Genomic DNA, 21924 nt, shown 5'->3' on the forward strand with positions numbered 1-21924 from the left:
TTTTGAAGAGAATAATGAAGGATTAAAATTTCAATGGAGTATTACAATTTGAGGGACTTTCCTGTAACTAGGAGATAATGTCGTATCCCCAGTGGAAAAGTGCCTGTTAAAAGTTTTTATCATTTTCAGATATTTTCGAAAATAATTTTTACATTCTCGAAATCGACAAAATATCAAAATTTGGTTGTCTTCAAGACAAATGAAGTATCTTGAAACGGTTTCCACTAATGGACTTTTCACGAAAATCGAGCCCAGGACTCCATTCAACGTTTTTAGTCTAGAAGTACCAGTAGTACCAGTACCAGTAGTACCAATAGCCATGGCAATTGGGACACTGCCAATAGGCACATTTGGTTCTATCAATAGTTATTAACCACCCTGTATGTATATTATCATTGAATACTTCAATACATTATAAGAGTAAAAGTAACCACACTGATTTAAAATAAAGAAGTTTTTTTTTCCAACCTAAGTACAGGAGGTAAAAAAGTATTCCTAGTGAAAAAGTCCTCATTTTCAGATATTATCGAACATATAGAAGTTGGCACATTTTCGAAATCGACAAAATATAAAAATTTTGTTATATTCCAAAAGACAAATAAAGATATCGTGAAACGGTTTTCACCTATCTAGTCTGGTACCAGAAGCAGCAAAAATCAAGCAATTTGGGATACTCCATATACTGAATTTTTAAAAGGTTCTGTTCCTTTCACACATTGATGTATTCGAATATTTTCCTTAGATATACCCAATTCATACAAACAGTTTATTACTCGAGCGAATTATGAATTAACTATAATATAGATGGAAATATGAGTGATACGGTTTCTGCAAATAACAAAGAGTTTCAAATTAGAATTTATTGACTACAAACGAATCTACCACAGTTCAGTTCTTTGAAAAGATACGAGGATCGTTCGATAAGTCCTTAGAAAATCTAATAGGTGGCGCTTGCAATATTGGAAATGCTTTTTAAGCAAGCATAATTACTTAATAAAGATCTGTCCAAGTTTCGTTCATATCCATCATATGTTTCATTTTTATTGTCGATTGAAGCAAGAAATCTTACTTTTCAGAAGGCTTGAAAGAATTGGGGAAACACTTAGAGAAGAGCATAGAGCAAGAAGGAGATTATGTTGAGAAATAATTGTCAAAACATTTGTTTTATTATTTCTTTTTTAGGACTTATCGAACGACTCTCGTATAATAGGTAATTCGAATTTCGATTTTAATTTCAAGCAATTTTACTTTGATAATATAACATCAATTTAGTCGACCTGGTTCGATTTTCAAGGATTGCAGTGTCATCAATTCCAAAATTTAATTAACTCCTCCATTATTTTCAGATTATTTCATTTGAGTTAATAATTTTCATCCTCCGAGTTAACTCAATAACTATAACATCCCAATGATTTCCCATAATTCAGAAGATTTAACCAACCAGGAAACCATCACTATCGTTCTCCCTTATTGCCAAATTTCTCGCTCCATTCGCCAACATTACGTACGTCGATGATGAGGCCCATTCGGTTTAATTCTCAGGCATATCCAGACAACTATCGGTTCCGTCTATTTGGGGTTCGAAACGGATGCGGATGTTCTTCCTTCTCGTCGTTTACGTGAGGCCTTCAATCCTGTCGCACAGTCATCTACGCCATTAAACACCGCAGTGTGATTTCCGTGGATGTGACGAATTTGAATAATGTACAGTTCTCCATGTGGAAACGACCCTGAGAGGCATTGATTTCGGGTATTCTCTTTCTCTGATACCGCAGGATGTCGAGCACTCTTTTATTGAAATACGACGAGAGCTTCCAAAACGCGTCCACTCGAGTTCATCGAATAATTTTCTCATTAAATATTCAGGAGTTTTAAATTTAGACACAGTTAAAGCGCGACTGTTATAGATCGAAGTATTTCCAAAGCTTGTAAATTCAACCTTTTTTCGAGCCTTTTTTCATGACTCTGTTTGACTCGAATGATTTGTACGAGGATATATTGAAAAATTCTTAGCCTACTATAGAACCAAACAAAATTTCAATGTCAAAATATTTTATTACTCAACATATTCTCCTCTTAATTGGATACATTTATTACAGCTAACGTGCAACGACTCTAGACCTTTCAAAAAAAATGTTCCGTCTTGCTCTGCAAACCAGACCTCCACAGCTTTTATTACCTCCTCGTTGGAAGAAAATTTACGACCGTTTAAACTTTTTTTCAGTTGAGGAAAGAGATGATAGTCGGATGGAGCCAAATCTGGTGAATAAGGGGGGTGTTCTAGTAATTCAAACCCTAATCACGAATTTTTTGCATAGCAACATTTGAGATTTGTGTTGTCCTGCAAAAACAAAACAGCTTTGGACAGCTTTCCGCGTCTTTTCTCTTTGATTTTTTCCCTTAGAGTGGTCAGTAATGTCGAATAGTAATCTCCTATTCTACCTGTTCTACCCTTATCCAAAAAATCGATCATGATTACTCCATGGCAATTCCAAAAAACTGATGCAAAAACTTTTCCAGCAGATTTTTAGACACGAAACTTCTTAGGTATTGGAGAACCAGAGTGTCGCCATTCCATCGATTGTTACTGTTTCTGGATCGTAGAAATGTACCCAAGTCTCATCTATAGTAACAATTCGGTTCAAGAAGCCTACATCGTTTTCATATCGAGCACATCAGATCGAACGCGATGCTTCTACCCTTGCACGCTTTTGGTCGGCATTCAAACATTTGGGGATCCATTTTGCAGCAATTTTTCTCATGTCCAAATTGACGTGATCTATATGATGAACGCGTTCGTATGAAATATTCAGTGCTTCAGATATCCGTTTTAGCCCAGTTCGACGGTCTGATAAAATCATGTCATGAACTGCATCGATATTTTCGGAGACTGACACAGAAACTGGCCTTCCCGATCGGTCATTATCTTCAATGGAAAATTTACCTCTTTTGAAGCTTGCAGTCCAATTTTTCACGGTCGCATAGGAAGAACATTGATCATCAAGGGTATTAAGCATATCTTTGTAAATCTGCTTACCTCTTAACCCTTTTGAATACAGGTACCTACTTGATGATGGCTGGACACTCCCAATTTTTCGATTTTCACAATTTCGATGGACATATTCTATCTTTTAATTCATTGCGTAACTCTGGTTTATTTTTTTGACCTCAAACTTCGCACTGACACTTCTAATGAGTTATTGTTCGTTGCTATGGTAACGCAATATTTTTTTTATGCATAGAACTGGTCTCGTACTTTTTGCGATTCAAAGTGGAAAAAACGCTGTGAATACTACACAGAAAGTTTATTATTTCTGTCTAGTATTCTCAAAAGTATCAAACAAAAAGTTTATCAACATTTGAAACGCCTTATGAATAAAATCCAGCTCTGCTTCGCGTTGTCATCGCATCACATAAAAACGACTGCACCGATTTTATTCATTTTTTCTTTGGAACCTTCCTCATACTTTGTAGAAGGTTTAAACGGAAGAAAAATTCGAAAAAGTTTCCTGAAAAGGATGGAAATCAGGTAAACTAAACGAAATTCAGTGTATTTTGGGTAGTCTGGACTCCACTGACAAGTGATTAACACGAGGATTGACATTTGTTGACAGTTTGACCAATGGACTTAAATGTTCTCAAATTTCGAAAACAAAAAAAAATTCGAAACTTAGTAAATATTCGAAAATATGAAAGCTTGTGACGTAGAATGCCTTTAGTAAAGTCTAGTAATTTTTGTTAATTCGACAACAGTGGTACTGATACTAAAGATATAGAATTCTGTATCCACAGTTTACGAAAAATTGTTTCCGTAATCTATGTCAATACCTTCTCAAAACCGATGACATTTTGTGTCATTGTTTGATAATCCAATGCATTGTTCGTTTTCCTTGTAAAATGTGAACACCAAACTTGATATTTATTAAGTCTTTGATGATCAGAAAACTTTCATGACCATTATTGGTTCGATGTGCGTTGCCGAATTGTGAAAATGACTTAGAATGTTCATAAGAGAGCACTTCTGAAATCAGAATTTTCGTACGTGAATACAGACAAAACGCAATATGTTAAAATTCGAAAAAATATATTTCGATATATTTGAGTTATAAGTATTTTAATGACAAATATTTTGAAATTATTTTTTCACTTTTCACTCTAATTTCACTTCCAATTACTACATTTCCCTCACTATAGCAGGACAACCTCAAACATAAATATTGAAAACCATATTATGTTCAACATAATCCAACGTTTTTGTTTAATTGAATTCTTCAATTTACTACAAACTAATTTACTAAACACTATAACAACAATATTACACAGCAATAATTAAGTTACAAACTGAAATGATTAATTTACAGTTTGCGATATGAAATACGCGCCTCTGTATCGATCGTCTTTCAATCAATGCTGCCACTCTGTCTGATCGTCATTCAGGTTCGCACAGCTTAAAAATAGAACAAGGGCGCACTTAGTAGTAGTAATAATACATTATTATTATTACTTCCTGATTTTAAGTGGCAACTATGTTAATTTTCACTTTCCCGTAATCTGGACTCTAGGAATGCAAGCGACACATCGTTGTTTACCAATAAAAAAAGAAAGGTTTAACTCCTAGTGAGTGAGCTAGTGAAAATCTGAATTGACCAGGTGTTTTGAAAAAATTCGATTTCAACTAGATCATGATAAGCACAACTGCATTGATAAACACACTGCGCAAAAAAATTAACGCACATTCTGAAAATTTCAATTTTAATGAAAGTTAACTCTACATTGACTTTATAACTTATTTTTTATGTTCTCTCGGGAAGGTTTTGAACGAAACAAGACACATTAAATGGAAGAAAAATTCAGGATTTCACCGAATCTTATGTGAAAGAAGAGAAATTAACAATTTTCAAAAAACTGAAATGCTGATAAGTGATTCAATACTTGGTATTTCCACCCCTTGCGTTAATTACAGCTCGGCAACGACGACGGTTCGTACTTAAAATAAGTGATCTCAAAATATTCTGATCTAATCCTTCCTAGATTTCTCCGAGTTGGATTCCTAAGTCATTAAGAGCAGCTGGATGATTTTCTGAACTTCTCAGCCTTCTATTGAGGTTGTCCCAAACCTGCTCAATCGGATTGAGATCTGGACTTCTTGCTGGCCATTCCATTCGAGAGACTTCAACCTCTTCAAGGTACTTCTGAACGATGCGCGCACGATGGGGTCTGGCATTATCGTCCATAAAAATGAAATTTTCACCAATGTATGGGGCAAATGGCACTACATGCTCTTAAAGAATGTTCCTTGTATACTTATCAGCATTCCATAGCTCCATTATCAACGACCACTAGGTCTGTGCGAGCAGTCAAAGATATTCCACCCCATACCATAATCGATCCTACCCCGAAACCTGTAGTATTCTGGAAATTGCACTGAGCATATCTTTCATGTGTATACAAGGGAACGTCGATCACAATGGTAGAGGCAGAATCTAGACTCACCTGTGAAGAGAACTCTTTCCCAATCGGCTTCTTCCCAATGGATATGCTCTCTCGCAAAATCCAAACGCGCCCTTCGATGGGCTGGGGTAAGAGCTGGACCTCTTGCCGCGACACGAGGCCTTAAATCATATTCTCTGAGGCAATTTCTTATTGTCTGAGAGCTAATTTGCACCTCATGAGTTTGCTCAAGCTGAATTTGAAGTAGGCGAGCGGTTGCAAACCGTTGTCTCAACGAAGAAACTCTCAAGTAACGTTCTTGAATGGCAGTTGTTACCCGTGGTCTACCCTGTCCTGCTCTTCGGACATTCATACCTGTCTCCCTGAATCGCTGCAACATTCTGGACACACTTGTATGGGAAACTCCAAACCTTTCTGCAAATCTTGTGTATGTCCACCCTTCTTCTCGCAAAACTACCGCTTGGGCACATTCCTCTTGGGTCAAATTGCGTGTTTCGCATTGCATAGCGATCGAGTGTAGAAAATCAAACGAAAGAAAAACTATTGATCACTAGAATTGATCGAGAACAACTGATTTTAGAATGGAGCCAATACATTCAAAATCTGATAATATCATCTTTTTTTATTCCTGCTGTATTGAAGAAACATCTGTATTGAAGAAAACCGTTGAAAGTGGATAACATATGCATGCATAATTCTGATAAAAATAATTATCATTGAGAACACCTTCAGTTGTAGAATGAATTTGAGATTTCCATAATGTGCGTTAATTTTTTTGCGCAGTGTAGATTAACAAAAGATAAAGATATAAATAAATCCGATTCTTTCGATTAGTCAAAAAAAAACTTTTCAATATTGGAAAAAGGTACCTACCTTAAGCATTTGGCAGATAACAAAAATTCAGACAGTCAATAACCCAACAAAGAAAGCGTGGCGGATTGAAGAAAGTATGCATTTCGAAACATCTGATTTATTCATCAATGTATGTATCAATGTATAAAAGATGTTTGATTTTACGATGTTTCCATCCCTTCCTTAATCACGTCATTTCTATTTCCATTTTATTCATCTCTAAAAGCATAGTAAGATTTTATACATTCTGAACTCTCCTAACAAGAACCTTTGACGTCGACTTTTTTCACGATTATTCAACAACAACTGCTGTTCTTTTCATTCCGTTCAGACGATCCCCCACATCCAAAAGGGTGAAATCCGTTCCGCTCATATCCTGCCCCACATGAACGATATAATGGACTTTTTCACAAAGACTGAAAGGGATATGTGGGTTTGCTGAACCTCTGCACAACGCCAATGATTCATAACGTTGCTTCGAATGGTTTCTCCTATTCCCGAGCAGGTGCATGAACATTACATAAACACAGAGCAATTCAATTGAAAAAATAGCGGACTACCTACGTTTCCCATTCACCGCGAGAAATCTGCGGACTATCGGTTTGCATGAAATAAATGAGCCAGCTGTTACATACGGTTTAATATTTCTAATAATAATGTTGTAGGTGCGATGAACATACCGGCTACGGCATGTTCGAGAGTGGAACTCCTTCTGTGCGCTCGCCAAATGGTATATTAATTCTGGTGGCCTCAAGGTAATTCAGGTTATTTCAAGGGTGAGAAAGAGCTCATTTTATAACTTCGGATAATTGTTGGTCCACTGAAAATGGAATCCGAATACTGCGGAAGCAATAAGCATCGAGTAAAGCATTGAATTGATGTGGCCGATGATACTGGATGAAAATCCATGATTGAACTAAAAACAGAATCATATGATTTTCACTAACATGAGTTCTTAAACCACGACTAGTGTTTCACTATCATAATAGCGTATTCAGGTGAGTGAAGGTAAAGTTTTTGAACGCAAAAATCCAATAAACATATTGTGGATTCTGCACGGGCGGTCTCAACTTTCCGAAAGACGATAGGTGGTGCATCAGTCTACACTACGCTCAGAAAACCCTATTTTTGCACCAACCCACAGATTATATTGCACAGGGGCAAAGATTATAGAGTAGAAAGATAGGAAACGAAGCGACTAAAGTGATGTGAGCGCCATCTGTGTTTCAAAAGTGTTTTTAAGGACCTAAGACTGGTTAAAATATTTATTCGAGGGACATTTTCAGAAACATATGAAATTTTGCCAGATTTCAGATGGCCATTTTGATCAAAGAGGTTTTGAATGTTTTGATTCTCGTACCGCCTTTTGTTTATCAAGCTCGTTCTAGTTGCTGATTATTGAAATTTTTGTATAATTTCTTGGTGAAAACCTCAAAATATCATTCGAAAATTATTGTAGGGTGAAGAAGTGTGTATCGAATAAAAAGAAAAATGGGAATGTAAATATTAAAACTGGTAACATGTGACTCGGTCATTCATTGATTTTTATTTTCAGTGCTACGGAGTGGATAAAATTTTCAGGGCATAAAGGCCTGCAAATACTAGTGACTATACCATGTACAGTGAACATTTTACTGCAAGTCAATTGAGAACTGTTCATCCATGTAAATTGTTTTATGCAGAGGAAGCATCCCTTGAATGAAGGGCCTATTTAGGGGGAAATTATGACTTACGTCCATTCAAAGATTCTCAATTGCTACTCCTTCAATATTACTAGAGATATGAGGGCGTTTCCTATCTTTCTACTCTATAATTTTTGCACAGGGGCTCGACTCTTCCTTACCCCCACCCCAAATACAGGTGGTACTGCACACAAAATATTGTTGGATGTCATCAAAAGATTTCTGTAGTCTGGCATACTATCATGGCAATGGATTTGAGTCGAATTTGTCATGATTCATTCAGCGAAAATATGAAAATAACCATAGCTTTTTATCTACGGAAATAACAAATTCGAAAAACAGATGGTAGATATTTGAAATTCTTATGAGATATGACGACAGCTACACTCTGCAGAAACATTTGTTGTATGAATAAAAAAGGTACTTGGCATTTCACTTACATCGTTTTCCTTCTATAGATCATAAAAATAATTGAATACTTGGACTTAGTAGCTTAGCTTCTTTATTCATTGATAGCTGAATTGAAGTCATCTGCATTTGAAACTAACCGATGATTGATTCCCCACAGTTTTGTATAATGGCTTTTTGCCTTGTTATTGATTATTTCGGTATATAATGTAAGATAGTAAACAGTGAAGTTCAGCACGATTTGATTAGCAATCTCTAAACCTTTCTACTCTCTAACAATACGAAAGTTTCAATCAATATGAATCTTATTTTGCTATTAACTGACGCAGAAATAGAAGAACAAATATATTTTTCCTTTTTTTTGAGTATTAGTTATTCTCATATTCACACTGAATCAATCATGACAAAATTGACAAAAAAAAATCCATTGGCATAACACTATAGCAAATTACAGAAATCTTTTCATGACATCAAACAATATTCCATCAGTTTTTCGATAACTGAACCAATTAGTGCAAGGAAAAGTAGTGTTAAAAAGTTCGAATATGGCAATTTACGAGAAAAATTGGTCGTTCCTGTTATTTCCGAGTTAATAGTTCTATAAATAATGTTAAATCGCTAGAAGGATAGGATAGATTCAATCAAAGTACAAATTTGTCTTTCTTCACATTGGTTTTTCCTGGTGAATATATTTATCAATTGATGAATATAGATATTATGAATGAAAGAAGTTTTTATTTCTCCCTATGCTTCGTGATAGTTGAACAATGAGGGTGAGCTAGGACACCACTGTATAGGGTATCCCTTATTGCTTGATTTTGGCTGTTTCTGGTAGGTACTTCTAGACTACATAGAGAAAAACCTTGAAAGGAGTCCTGGGATCGATTTTCGTGAAAATTCCATTAGTGTAAACCGTTTCAACTATAGGTATCCAACTTTTTTTGTCTTGTACAGAGAGTGGAAAAAAAATAACTTCTTTATTTTGAATTTTTGATCTCATATTTACATATAATAGCTTTTCAAAAATATACAGGGTGAATTTTTGACTCGTACAAATATTTTAACAGTAGATTCTTGAGGTAAAAAAATACTTTTTTCCTATACCATTTTTTCCGATTCGGTCCTTCTTTATTTTCGAAAAAATACGATTAAAACTTCCTACAGGCGCTTTTTCACTGGGAATACTACACTATATGAATCTCTTGTAACTGAGGGTAGAAAAAACAACTTATTTTAGATACGACTGCATTCTTTTTTGGTCTGATATCATAAAAAAATTAGCTTTTCAAAAATATATACATGTCGATATATAACTTACATCTTCGAAGCAAAATCACCATAAAAGTGAAATAATCACAAACTGTCGAGTCTCTCATTCTATGAATGAAGTGGGCATAGAATACTTCAATACATTATAATAGTAAAGGGGAATTTTTTACTTTAGATTATTTCCAAAAGGAAGCATTGCCAGAGATATAGACAACTTTTATATCAGAACGATATGGAATCACAAAAATACATCACTTTTCAAATTGAATATTTTATTCGGGAATCAGTGGATGGTCCCAGTGCATGGTCCCATTGCCTGGCCGGGAAGAATAACAGATCTCAATCCTTTGGATTTTTTCGTATGAGGATATGTTGAATCATTTTATTGAAGTAATAAGATGTTTCAGCAAACAGATGAAATTCTATTAAAGGAGAGCTTCAATTCGAATCATAGAGCTGGAGATTTATTGAGAGTGAACAATTTTGTGGTCAATGGTTGCATAGAATTCAATAAAAATTTAATTTTTTTTATTAAATCAGGATTCTGCCTTGAGTAAGGAAGTAATATATCGACATTTATATGTATATTTTCGAAAAGCCATTTTTTTGTATCATTTGAGATCAAAAAAATTCACTATCCGTAATAGTTATTATTTTCCACCGTTAGTACAAGACATAAAAAAAGTTGAATATAGTGTCGTATTCTCAGTGATAAAGTGCCTGTAGAAAGTTTTTATCGTTTTTAGATTTTTGCGAAAATAAAAAGTTGTAGCACATTTTCTAAATCGACAAGATATCAAAATATGGTTATATCTTCAAGACAAACGAAGATATCGTGAAGCGGTTTACACTAATGAACATTTCACGAAAATCGAGCTCAGGACTCATTAAAACGTTTTTACCTAACTTAGAAGTACCAGAAACAGCCTATATCAAGCAATTTGGGATACCCTGTACAGCATGTCCCACTCACAACACCTGCTATAATAGTACCCATTACATGTGGGTGTCGTCAAAATTTCTTTTCATCGAATCGAATTAACCGGTCACGAATTCAATTCGAGTAACTTCGGTACTCACATCTGGAAAATCTTCGCCACAGATTCATCGAGGAAGTGAAACTAAAATAGCACAATATCAGCACTTTATATCCCGTGGTCGAATCACTGAAACTAAAATGATTAACGAGATCTCGCTCATAAAGAGAGAACCATGACTGAGTTGAACAATAATGTACCAAATATAACTTCTTGCGAGGTCACACAACAACAACCAACAATGCACCCGATACATTAGTTCATTACTGGATCGGAATTTTGTGATGTTTGCGCTGTGGTGTGGAACTCTGGTAGGAATAAGTGTCATCGTTCGATAACATTCAATATTACAGCTTTCGAATAGATAATATTATGATGATAATGTGATCAGTCTCCAGTTTTCAGATAAAGACAAACTTCACGGTGAGGACAAATGAGCTGTCTCACGAACCTGGATGAGTAATGGGTTGGTTCAGTGATCAGCGAGGTTTCCTGGGAATACATACACCAGTTTTATTTTCGCAATGAATCATTTATGCTGTTACAACTGCTATGATGTACCTATTAGGTTGTATTTTTTCTATTCTGTACTATAAAGATGAGGTTCTACTACACCCAAACACAGCACAAAATAAACATCATCATCCTAGGAATATCAAAAAACATCGATGACACCATTATAAAAGTATTGGATACAGGATATCAGATACAGAGTAAGTGAAAAGTTACGCATAAAATAATATCTGCCGTATTCACAATTTTATAGAATATCATCGATTTTTAGTGGGGTGGAAAATAGTTGAGTTTCTTGAATGGAAACCCTAACTTTTTGTGCCACAAGTGTACTTTTCTCGTGAAAAAGTTATGTCGAATACCACTCGAGATTAAATTTAGGCAGGTAAAATTTCAGCTCTGGGGGTATTACATATTCCATTCAGGAATGATATTGGCATCTCGGGTGGCTATGGAAAATCAAATTTAATTTAGTAGTAGCCCATAAGTTAAGATTTTTTGTTGAGGAATTCAGATTGGTATTGTGAATAAACACTCATCTATAGACCTATCATAGGTGAATCTATGCACTGACCGAAGAGTCAGTTGAGTTTTGTATTGCTGTTTATGTTCTTAATTCAATCGTACAAATTGGAAATGCAATGGGGAATTCTCCTCAATTTGGGTCATCACTGCATATGCAAGTTTAAACTGAATGATTATGAGTTTCATTCATGATTTTTTTTAAATGCACCGCGGAAACTATTCAAAATCATTCTTCAAATATGGGGTTTTAAAATTTAAATAGCTTGGTTTCGAGTTTACGATTTGGCAACAGCGCCTACTAGACAATGAAAAATTGTTTATAAACTATCAGCTGTTGATTTACAGGCGCGTACTTACTGGCGATCTTCAACTGCAACCGGCCATAAAAATCCCATAAAATTTTACGACCTTCCTCGTTCGTCGCTGACTTCATAGACAGCCATCTTTGTCTATCTCATCAAGATAATGTATTTGTTGTCCTTTATTATCAAGGCATATTTCAGTCGATGTTGCCAACTCGTGCAATTGAAATGAAACGCTTTAAATTTTAAATACCCATTTTAATTTTTCATTTTCAAGTACTTAAAATATTTTTTTGGGAAACGCTTGAAATGGTTATTTCAAAATGTGACGTTTCAAGGATATTTCATGAAAAATACATCATTTTCGTCAGAAGGAGTATTCCCTATTGTATCAATTTTGAATACTGATTAATATGCTTCGAATTTGAATATTTCTTCTTTTCAGATACTTTTCTAGGTTATATTCACATATTCCAGTTTTGTGATTGCAACTAGGGAAATTATTGTGACCAGATATTAAGCTGATATTTTTGAAGTGTTATCCAAAACATGTAATTGATGAAAGTTGAAAAAGCGGATCATTATATGTTGATTAACTTTTTTACTTTATGGTTATTATTTCAGATATTAGACATCTATGGTTCCTAAAGTGTATGTCATGATAATATTGATTCTCTCAATGTTAGAATCAACTTGTTCGTTAGATTGAAATACGAAATACCTACGTTTCCAACGAACAATTCATTGATTTTCAGAATTTCGATGAGATAACGCAATTATGGAATGAATGATTCCGCATAAATGACATCATTTATATTTATGTATATTCAAAACCGCAAATTGAAATAAACATTGCGGGACACCGCTTAATTGTATACCTGATGAATGAAATTCCATAAGGAATATTAAACTTTTGTTCAACATACGATACTTAGAGAATAGAATGCATTATACAGAAATCAGATCCCCACAATACTCAGAATATGGAGTAGAGGAGGAAAAAAATGAATAAGTTTTTCCAAAGGCCAACCAATTCATATAATCCTATAATCATAAATTAACAGCTCAAAAGTTCTGTGGGTATAATCATAGATTAACTGCTCAAAAGTTCTGTGAGTATAATGTTCCAAAATAACTCGAAATTGTAGTTTTTCTTTGAATATTTTAAACAAAAAGGTTCTTTTTCAACACTATAGGTGTAATTCGAATTTAGACCTTCAACATGAGGTATCGCAACACCACTCAACTCCATTCAAAATCAAGGGGTTGTGCTTACCCTCGTTAGGGGGTTGTAGTTACGGGGATGCAAAGAGCGGAAAAGTTGTTCCCCTTTGAATCAGAAATTGACGGGATCGAGCGATTTTCCATATTTCCATTTTGAAGCCGGATAATCGAGGTCTTAAGTTTTTGTTGGCAACGTTGTACCTATGTTGTTAATTACATGTTGAAAAAGAGAAGTTGACATTTTCTCAATCTGACAATTTAAGCGGGACGAAAATGTGTGAGAGGGAGCTGAACTTGCAAAAAAACATAACATAACGTTCACATTCTCGAGCGCGGTGGCTGTTTTTCCTATTTTGTAGCAAATTATTCAAGAATAACGGAAAAAATATAATCTGACATATTCAGCAAGCAGAAACAATAAGAATTGGCCATAAAGGTCACAGTTTTTTCTTAATTATCTCCTCTCCTGGGCTCCAAACCGTTTTCGCATTCATCATAAAAGTTGTAGACCATAATTTTCTCAAAATTTCGGATTCGGAGAGTTTCGAAAAAAATCAGTTTTTAGAATAGTTTCGTAGACATGCTGTAAAATGACATTTTACGTACAGATTTCCGGACGAAAAGTCGACTATTTTTGAAGGCAGTACTTTTCGTACTGTTGAACTTTTCGTCCGCATCTTCATCACTAAGCAATATATTAGATCGCGGGTTGATTGAATCTTCGAACATAGATAAATGGAATGGAAAATAAACATTCCAAAGACTGGAGTGAGATAGTTGCTTAGTGTCGCCAATCACAATTGAGACATTTGTTTGGGAGATCAGTGTCACATCAATTTTCAGGAAGTATAGGTATAAATTTTTCAATATAACTAACGCCACTGCCTTAATGTAGCGCTAAACAGAGAAACATCGAATGTGTGTACTACGAAACATTCATTTGTAGCACTGAATGTCCATTCCATGTATCTATCTTCTTTCAATTTTATGAACACAGAACATAATTGCCTGTGACAACTGTCATTTGATGTTGTCAAATTAATTCTTCACGAAATCGGCTAGATTTCACCAGTGAATTAGGTACGTGGTCTGAATGTTAGTGTTCAGTTTAATTAAGAATAGTGATAGCGATATGGATATCAGTAACACTTCAATAGAGCTCAGGGAATTGGCAATGGTGAATTCTCCTCAATTTGGGTTATCACTGCATATGCAAGTTTAAACTGAATAATTATGAGTTATTCATGATTTTTTCAAATCCACCGCGGAACTATTCAAAATCATCCCTAAAATATGGGGTTTTACAATTTAAATCGCTTTGTGCGGAGTTTACGATTTGGCAACAGCGCATACAAGACAATAATCAAATTAATTCAGATGCATAACATCCGCAGATAGTGAAATCAACGAATGTTACGATCTAAATCGAACTAACAAACTACCATCGCTCGAAGTATTACCAGAAATTTCATTTCGTCGACAAAGAGTAGATTCTGACCATGGTTTCGGTCTTATTTGACCTCGTCAGAGCAACAAAACTCATTCGTCTACGAAATGCTATGAATTGCCGGATTGACGAGTGAGTTTTGTTGCTCTGACGAGGTCAAATAAGACTGAAACCATGGTCAGCATCTACTCATCTCATCAAGATAATGCTTTTGTTGTCCTTTATTATCAAGGCATATTTCAGTCGATGTTGCCAGCTTGTGCAATTCTCACAAAACGCTTTAAACTTTAAATACCCATTTTCATTTTTCATTTTTAAGTGCTTAAAATAATATTTTTTTGGGAAACGGTTTAAATGGTTATTTCAAAATGTGACGTTTCAAAGATATTTCATAAAATATACATCATTTTCGTCAGAAGGAGTATTCCCTATTATGGACATCTAAATGAGGATATAAAACGGGTAGTTACCCGTTACCCTAAGAAGTTTCTTAGTTTCATAAAGGTATGTGAGTTCGACGAAAAAATGTAATATGCACCTCGGCAAAAAACTGTGTATATTCATATTGTCTCACCTGCTTGCTATCCTCGGCTGCGCTCCGGGTATCAATTTGCAGGCTCGACTGTGATAGAAAGTTTTTCGTCCTTGGTACATAAATAACTATTTAGTTCGTCAATCCCAAAATTCATTACCTATACTAATAATCAGTCAACACCGAGTTTTGTAAACAATAATTCCGAAGCCAAACATTCTGGAACATCGCATCGTTATGAATCCAATCAGAACATTTCCAGCCCTTCCGCCGAAGACGCTTCATTTCATTCCCGGAAACATACATGTATACGCGTCTCTGAATGTGCATAAGCCGTGTCCGGATTATATGTACGGAAATTGTAGTTTCGATCCGTCAAGTCACGACGTGGAAATTACATTTTCCGGTTGAATGGCACACGTAGAGCAGAGAAGTAAGTTTCTACAATCTTGTTTGGCGTGCGTTCGTCACGATTCCAGGTATTTTTAGACAGACAACGCAGTCCGCCACTCTCGCAGAAGACGAGGAAGCGCTTCGGATTTCTCGGAGACAGATATTTCAAGTGAAAATGTTTTTCAGCGAGCTCGTTAGCCGAGCCACTTCATTACGCCCGTTCAATTTTCAAGTTGACGAATGTACGACTGAATTGCTTCGTGAAAGATTCGAGGAAAGACTAAAAATTAAAAGTCATAAGGAGCGCTCCACACTTTCGTTCGAGGTTTTATGATCATCAGACTCAATTTCGCTAAAAACGATGAGGGTTTCTGGGAAAAAATGAAATTTATAAAAAATTTGTCCTCATCTACACTGCGCAAAAAAATCAACGCACATTCTGAAAATCTCAATTTTAATGAAAGTTAACTCTACATTGACTTTATAACTTATTTTTTATGTTCTCTCGGGAAGGTTTTGAACGAAACAAGACACATTAAAAGGAAGAAAAATTCAGGATTTCACCGAATCTTATGTGAAAGAAGAGAAATGAACAATTTTCAAAATACTGAAATGCTGATAAGTGATTTAATACTTGGTATTTCCACCCCTTGCGTTAATTACAGCTCGGCAACGACGGTTCATACTCAAAATGAGTGATCTCAAAATGTTCTGATCTAATCCTTCCCAGATTTCTCCGAGTTGGATTCCTCATTAAGTCATTAAGAGTAGCTGGACGATTTTCTGAACTTCTCAGCCTTCTATTGAGGTTGTCCCAAACCTGCTCAATCAGATTGAGATCTGGACTTCTTGCTGGCCATTCCATTTGAGAGACTTCAACCTCTTCAAGGTACTCCTGAACGAAGCGCACACGATGGGGTCTGGCATTATTGCCATAAAAATGAAACTTTCACCAATGTATGGGGCAAATGGCACTACATGCTCTTCAAGAATGTTCCTTATATACTTATCAGCATTCATAGCTCCATTATCAACGACCACTAGGTCTGTGCGAGCAGTCAAAGATATTCCACCCCATACCATAATCGATCCTCCCCCGAAACCAGTAGTATTCAGGAAATTGCACTGAGCATATCTTTCATGTGGACGTCTGTATACATGGAAACGTCGATCACAATGGTAGAGGCAGAATCTAGACTCATCTGTGAAGAGAACTCTTTCCCAATCGGCCTCTTCCCAATGGATATGCTCTCTCGCAAAATCCAAACGCGCCCTTTGATGGGCTGGGGTAAGAGCTGGGCCTCTTGCCGCGACACGAGGCCTTGAATCATATTCTCTGAGGCGATTTCTTATTGTCTGAGTGCTAATTTGCACCTCATGAGTTTGCTCAAGCTGAATTTGAAGGAGGCGAGCGGTTGCAAACCGTTGTCTCAACGAAGAAACTCTCAAGTGACGTTCTTGAATGGCAGTTGTTACCCGTGGTCTACCCTGTCCTGGTCTTCGGACATTCATACCTGTCTCCCTGAATCGCTGCAACATTCTGGACACACTTTTATGGGAAACTCCAAACCTTTCTGCAATTCTTGTGTATGTCCACCCTTCTTCTCGCAAAACTACCGCTTGGGCACATACCTCTTGGGTCACATTGCTTGTTTCGCGTTGCATAGCGATCGAGTGTAGAATATCAAACGAAAGAAAAACAATTGATCACTAGAATTGATCGAGAACGATTTTAGAATGGAGCCAATACATTCAAAATCTGATAATATCATCTTTTTTTATTCCTGCTGGGAAAAAACATCTGTATTGAAGAAAACCGTTGAAAGTGGATAACATATGCATGCATAATTCTGATAAAAATAATTATCATTGAGAACACCTTCAGTTGTAGAATAAATTTGAGATTTCCATAATGTGCGTTAATTTTTTTGCGCAGTGTATTTCGGTAAATATATTCATCCTGGTGGATGAAAACTTATGGATTTCAGAAAAACGACCAATAAAGTAGTAGTAATCGAAAGGAAACACACTATTAGCTATTATTTTTTATTCTTAGGCAATCGATTTCGGATCATTATTATTCCATTATCAGGCCAGCTGAAAGTACACGCTTTCAACGATAATATTTCCCCATGTTATCAAATTCTTCTCAAGAATTGAATTATTTTAGGTTGAGGGTAAGACTATGCAGCTTACTGTCATAATATAGAAGTCAAAAAGGGATGAAAATGCACTTCATTTACATATTACATATTTCGCCTTATTATTCTGGTTCGTAAAGTTTAATCAAAGTTGTAATATTTTATTTATTAGTTTCCGTGGTGTTGACTCGGAATGTATAGTTAATAGTTCCATTACTACTACTTCAAACTTAAAACATACTATGGAAGAATTTATAACTAAACTAACAACTAATAATCTGAAAATGTAACAATTATATAGCCACACGCGATAGCTTAACATTCAATTTTACTTTATACCAAAATATCGGATAATGAACAATTAAATTTTGTCACCTCAAAAAACTCAGATTGAGTAAATAAAATCAACTCTCTTTTAGCAGGTCAATTTTCACTTTAAATTCGGCAACTTTTTGTGAAGATTTAGTAGTGATTGATGTTCTTGATGTGTTGAGGAAAACTGGAATTTCAGTGACAATCCAAAATCATCAATCTTTTCTAATGTGTATGTCATTGACCTCGAAATACGAATTCAATGACTGAATCTGCAAACTGGTGACCTTCCATCAATAATAGATATAGGAATTGGCGGTGAAAAGGTCAAAATTAAGGGAATTAAACTTCCATCTTTGCCGACGTTTCGGAAAATTTATATTTTCATCCTCAAGGCATTGATGTACCTACATATTCACTTCTCCCAACTTCATTAAAACGATATTTGAAACAGTCGCGATATTCATTCGAACCAAAACAATGCAGTTTTATGCTCGATCGAGGTAAACATCAATTAATTCACCCATTCCATCCCTGTAATAAAAAAATTGATGAAAAAAATATCAATCACTGAATTGTAATCTTTTTTATTATCATGTTTAAAAATGAAGCTCTGTTTTGTAGTGTCATGGCTTGGCGTAAAACGGCTGATCCGATTTTATAAAATTTTCTTTGAAACCTTCCATATACAGTGAAGAAGGTTTCAACAGAAGAAAAAATCGTAAAAGTGACCTGGGAAACTGGGAAAACCAAGAAACCTAAACGAAATTTGAATTTCGCGCCCAATTGTATGTTGGGTAGTCTACCCTCCAGGGACAAGTGATGGACACTTTGGTTATCTGTGAGTTGATTATTGTGAGTCTTTGTGATTAGAGATCAGATATTAATTTCAAGTATTATATTTATAGAACGCGATTGTGCTTTGCGTTCTTCTATTCACTTTGAATTTCGGTTAGACGGTACAATTTTTGTAAATTACATTAACGTTAAAAAAAATTTCTGCAATTTTCAGTGCGACTTGCATTCGCAATGAAAATAAATAGATTGCTCATCAGTGTTTCAGCATTAATCTCGAAAATCCATGCCTTTACACGTACAATAGGGGTTATCACAGCATAAGCAAGTTTAAACTGAAAAATTATGAGTTTCATTCATGAATTTTTCAAATGCACCGCGGAAACTTTTCAAAATCATTCTTCAAATATGAGGTTTTAAAATTTAAATCGCTTCGTTTCTAGTTTAAGATTTGGCAACAGCGCCTACTAGAAGAGGAAAAGAACAATGGCTTGTTTATAAAATAACAGCTGTTGATTCACAGCCATCATAAGGCGCGTTTTCACTGGCGAGCCTCAACAGCAACCGGCCATAAAAATCCCATAAAATTTCAGGACCTTCCTCGTTCGTCCCAGACGTCATATAGACAGCCATCTTTGTCTATCTCATCAAGATAGTGTATTTGTTGCCCTTTATTATCAATGCATATTTCAGTCGATGTTGCCAACTTGTGCAATTGACACGAAACGCTTTAAATTTCAAATACCCATTTTTATTTTCCATTTTTAAGTACCTAAAATAATTTTTTTTTGGAAACGGTTGAAACGGTTATTTCAAAATGTGACGTTTCGAAGATATTTCATAAAAAATACATCATTTTCGTCAGAAGGAGTATTCCCTATTGTTTTAAATTACATTTTCGTTGAATAAAATTCTTTTGCTGATGAGTGTTTCAGCATTAATCTCGAAAACCCATGCCTTCACACGTACAATTGAATGTAGCCTGTTCAACTTCAAAATTTGACCTGTTCGAGCATTATTCTACAAAATTGTAAATATCGAAGATATGAATTTTGTGAGTTATCTTTTACTGACTTCGTATATTTCAAATTTAAATCTTATAAAACAGAATTAAAAATGAAAAAGGAGCTACAAGCACGTTGTTGAGTCAAGAGCTCTTGGTCTTTTGTTATAATTCATAACCAGAGCGGTCATCCATCCAAGTACTACAACTCAAGCAACGTCGCTTGACTACCGTGAGAAGAAAATGCTAGTCCTAATATGTATTTGCGAAAATACAGTTTCTATCAAGTTGGGAGACTTGACTTTGCTCCAAAATAAGCTCTTAAAAGTTTCGTTTCAAATTTGAGTGTTATCTGAAAAATAATTTTCAATATACCTAAAATGTTTTTTCATTTTCTAGACCAGTATTCACGAAGTATACTCGAATCTTTATATCGGTTCTTTACTACTACCTACTTACTGATTTTTGGTTTAACTGGATCAGTTTTATTAGATAATGGAACAAATTTACTTGTATCATTGTTTCAAATCATGTTTTCGTCTAGTTTGCAGCCCCCTTACACACATGATGTGAATTTGTTCAACAGTAACATGGTGAATGAATGCATTATTCAGCAGAACGTTTCAAATACCCTCTTTGTCGGACGGACGATTGATAACGGAAAGCGCCTGCTTTGAAAACGAGTAAATTTCTATCTCTGTCTCCTGGTAGATAATAATGAACCGAATGAAAAATCATCCGTCGGGATTAATCACAACTGACTCACCATTTGAATTGAAAAGAATGAGTTAATTCACTAACATCCCAAGCATGTGAATCAGTATTTAAACACAGATGTCCTCAGAATTATGGGACGATTAAGATAATTGCGAGTAATTGAACTGAACAATAAAATCATTGACGAAATATTCATCGCAACTTTCTGTGAGAATGACGAAAAATAGTTGATATTACGTTGTATCTACCAGCTTTCATTTTCAAGATAATTGACTGGTTTAATTAAGAAAATGAGACGACTGAAAGTATCAGAATCGTGAGAACTGTGAAAATTTCAGAGAATCGCTCAATGGAACAGGAAAACAAAAAATAAATTCTTCGTCCAAATTTATTGTATCGTTATTTTTTAAATGAATCATTTGCAGGAATCGATTCCAGTTCGGTTCCCATTATTTTTTCAATTCCTTATTTTATGGAGGCAGATTTTAACGCTATCAATTTTACTGACCAGTTTTCATGATGTCTCAATATTTTTTTCATTTTTTCCTTATAGATGGCATTTGGGTTTTAAGATCAACGAACGCTTTGTTTTTGTATATACATACCTAATAATAATATTTATTTTTTATTACAAACATCACAGCCAATTTTCCATGATTCACAATATTATGATAATACCAAGACTTTATAAAATATTTGAATACAGTTGAAAAAAAGGAAAACAAAAAAACGAATAAGAAACAATTGGCAAGAGTTTTCATATAGTCTCAAAATATATTTTAAGACCAAAAATAGATCAATTTCTGACGCAATATTGTATAAAGATGTAATTGGGATTTCACCTGTTAGTATGTTTTACTCTGAACAAAAAAATAATAATTTTTTTCATGTAAACTTCCTTCGAACATTTTTTTGATTATACATAATTCATTTTATACTCTCTTCTGCAGGAGTTTTCTCACCTTCTGCACATTTGACAATAGCACAAAAATGTTTTCCAATAAATTTCTGTATCTCAATAGATATCGATGAAAATCAAAACTGCAAAATGTAATATATCTGAATTGAATATTTTCCACGGACTAAAGACAACCCATTTCCATAATAAAAAATCACATTCTAATGATCCACTACTTGTGTGAATAACTTCGTGATTCCATTATGTTTTATATAGATCAAGCAGGGTAACCTCAAACACTATTTCACCGTTACAAATCAGAAAAACGTACGTATTGTAAAATAATTAACGAAGGAAATATTGGAATACCTACACGCTTTATTGGGAGCAAAACCCTGTCAACATTTTTTTCTATTCAACTTA

General features: G+C 34.9%; 1 protein-coding gene across 3 annotated transcripts in view; it reads right to left on the minus strand.

The window, feature by feature from the left end:
- Positions 1–21924, minus strand: part of LOC123322642 (cyclin-dependent kinase 14) — a 204272-nt gene that overhangs the window by 128267 nt on the left and 54081 nt on the right. The window contains exon 1 of one of the 3 annotated variants that reach the window (XM_044910602.1): positions 10743–10936. The exons of the other annotated variants lie outside the window; for them this stretch is intronic. Coding sequence (XP_044766537.1) covers positions 10743–10770 — 28 coding nt within the window. The 5' untranslated portion in view covers positions 10771–10936. Of the gene's footprint in view, positions 1–10742; positions 10937–21924 lie in introns of those variants that run through there. 3 annotated transcript variants of the gene reach the window in all.

Source organism: Coccinella septempunctata, chromosome 1, assembly GCF_907165205.1.
Source record: "Coccinella septempunctata chromosome 1, icCocSept1.1, whole genome shotgun sequence".
Lineage (NCBI taxonomy): Eukaryota > Metazoa > Arthropoda > Insecta > Coleoptera > Coccinellidae > Coccinella > Coccinella septempunctata.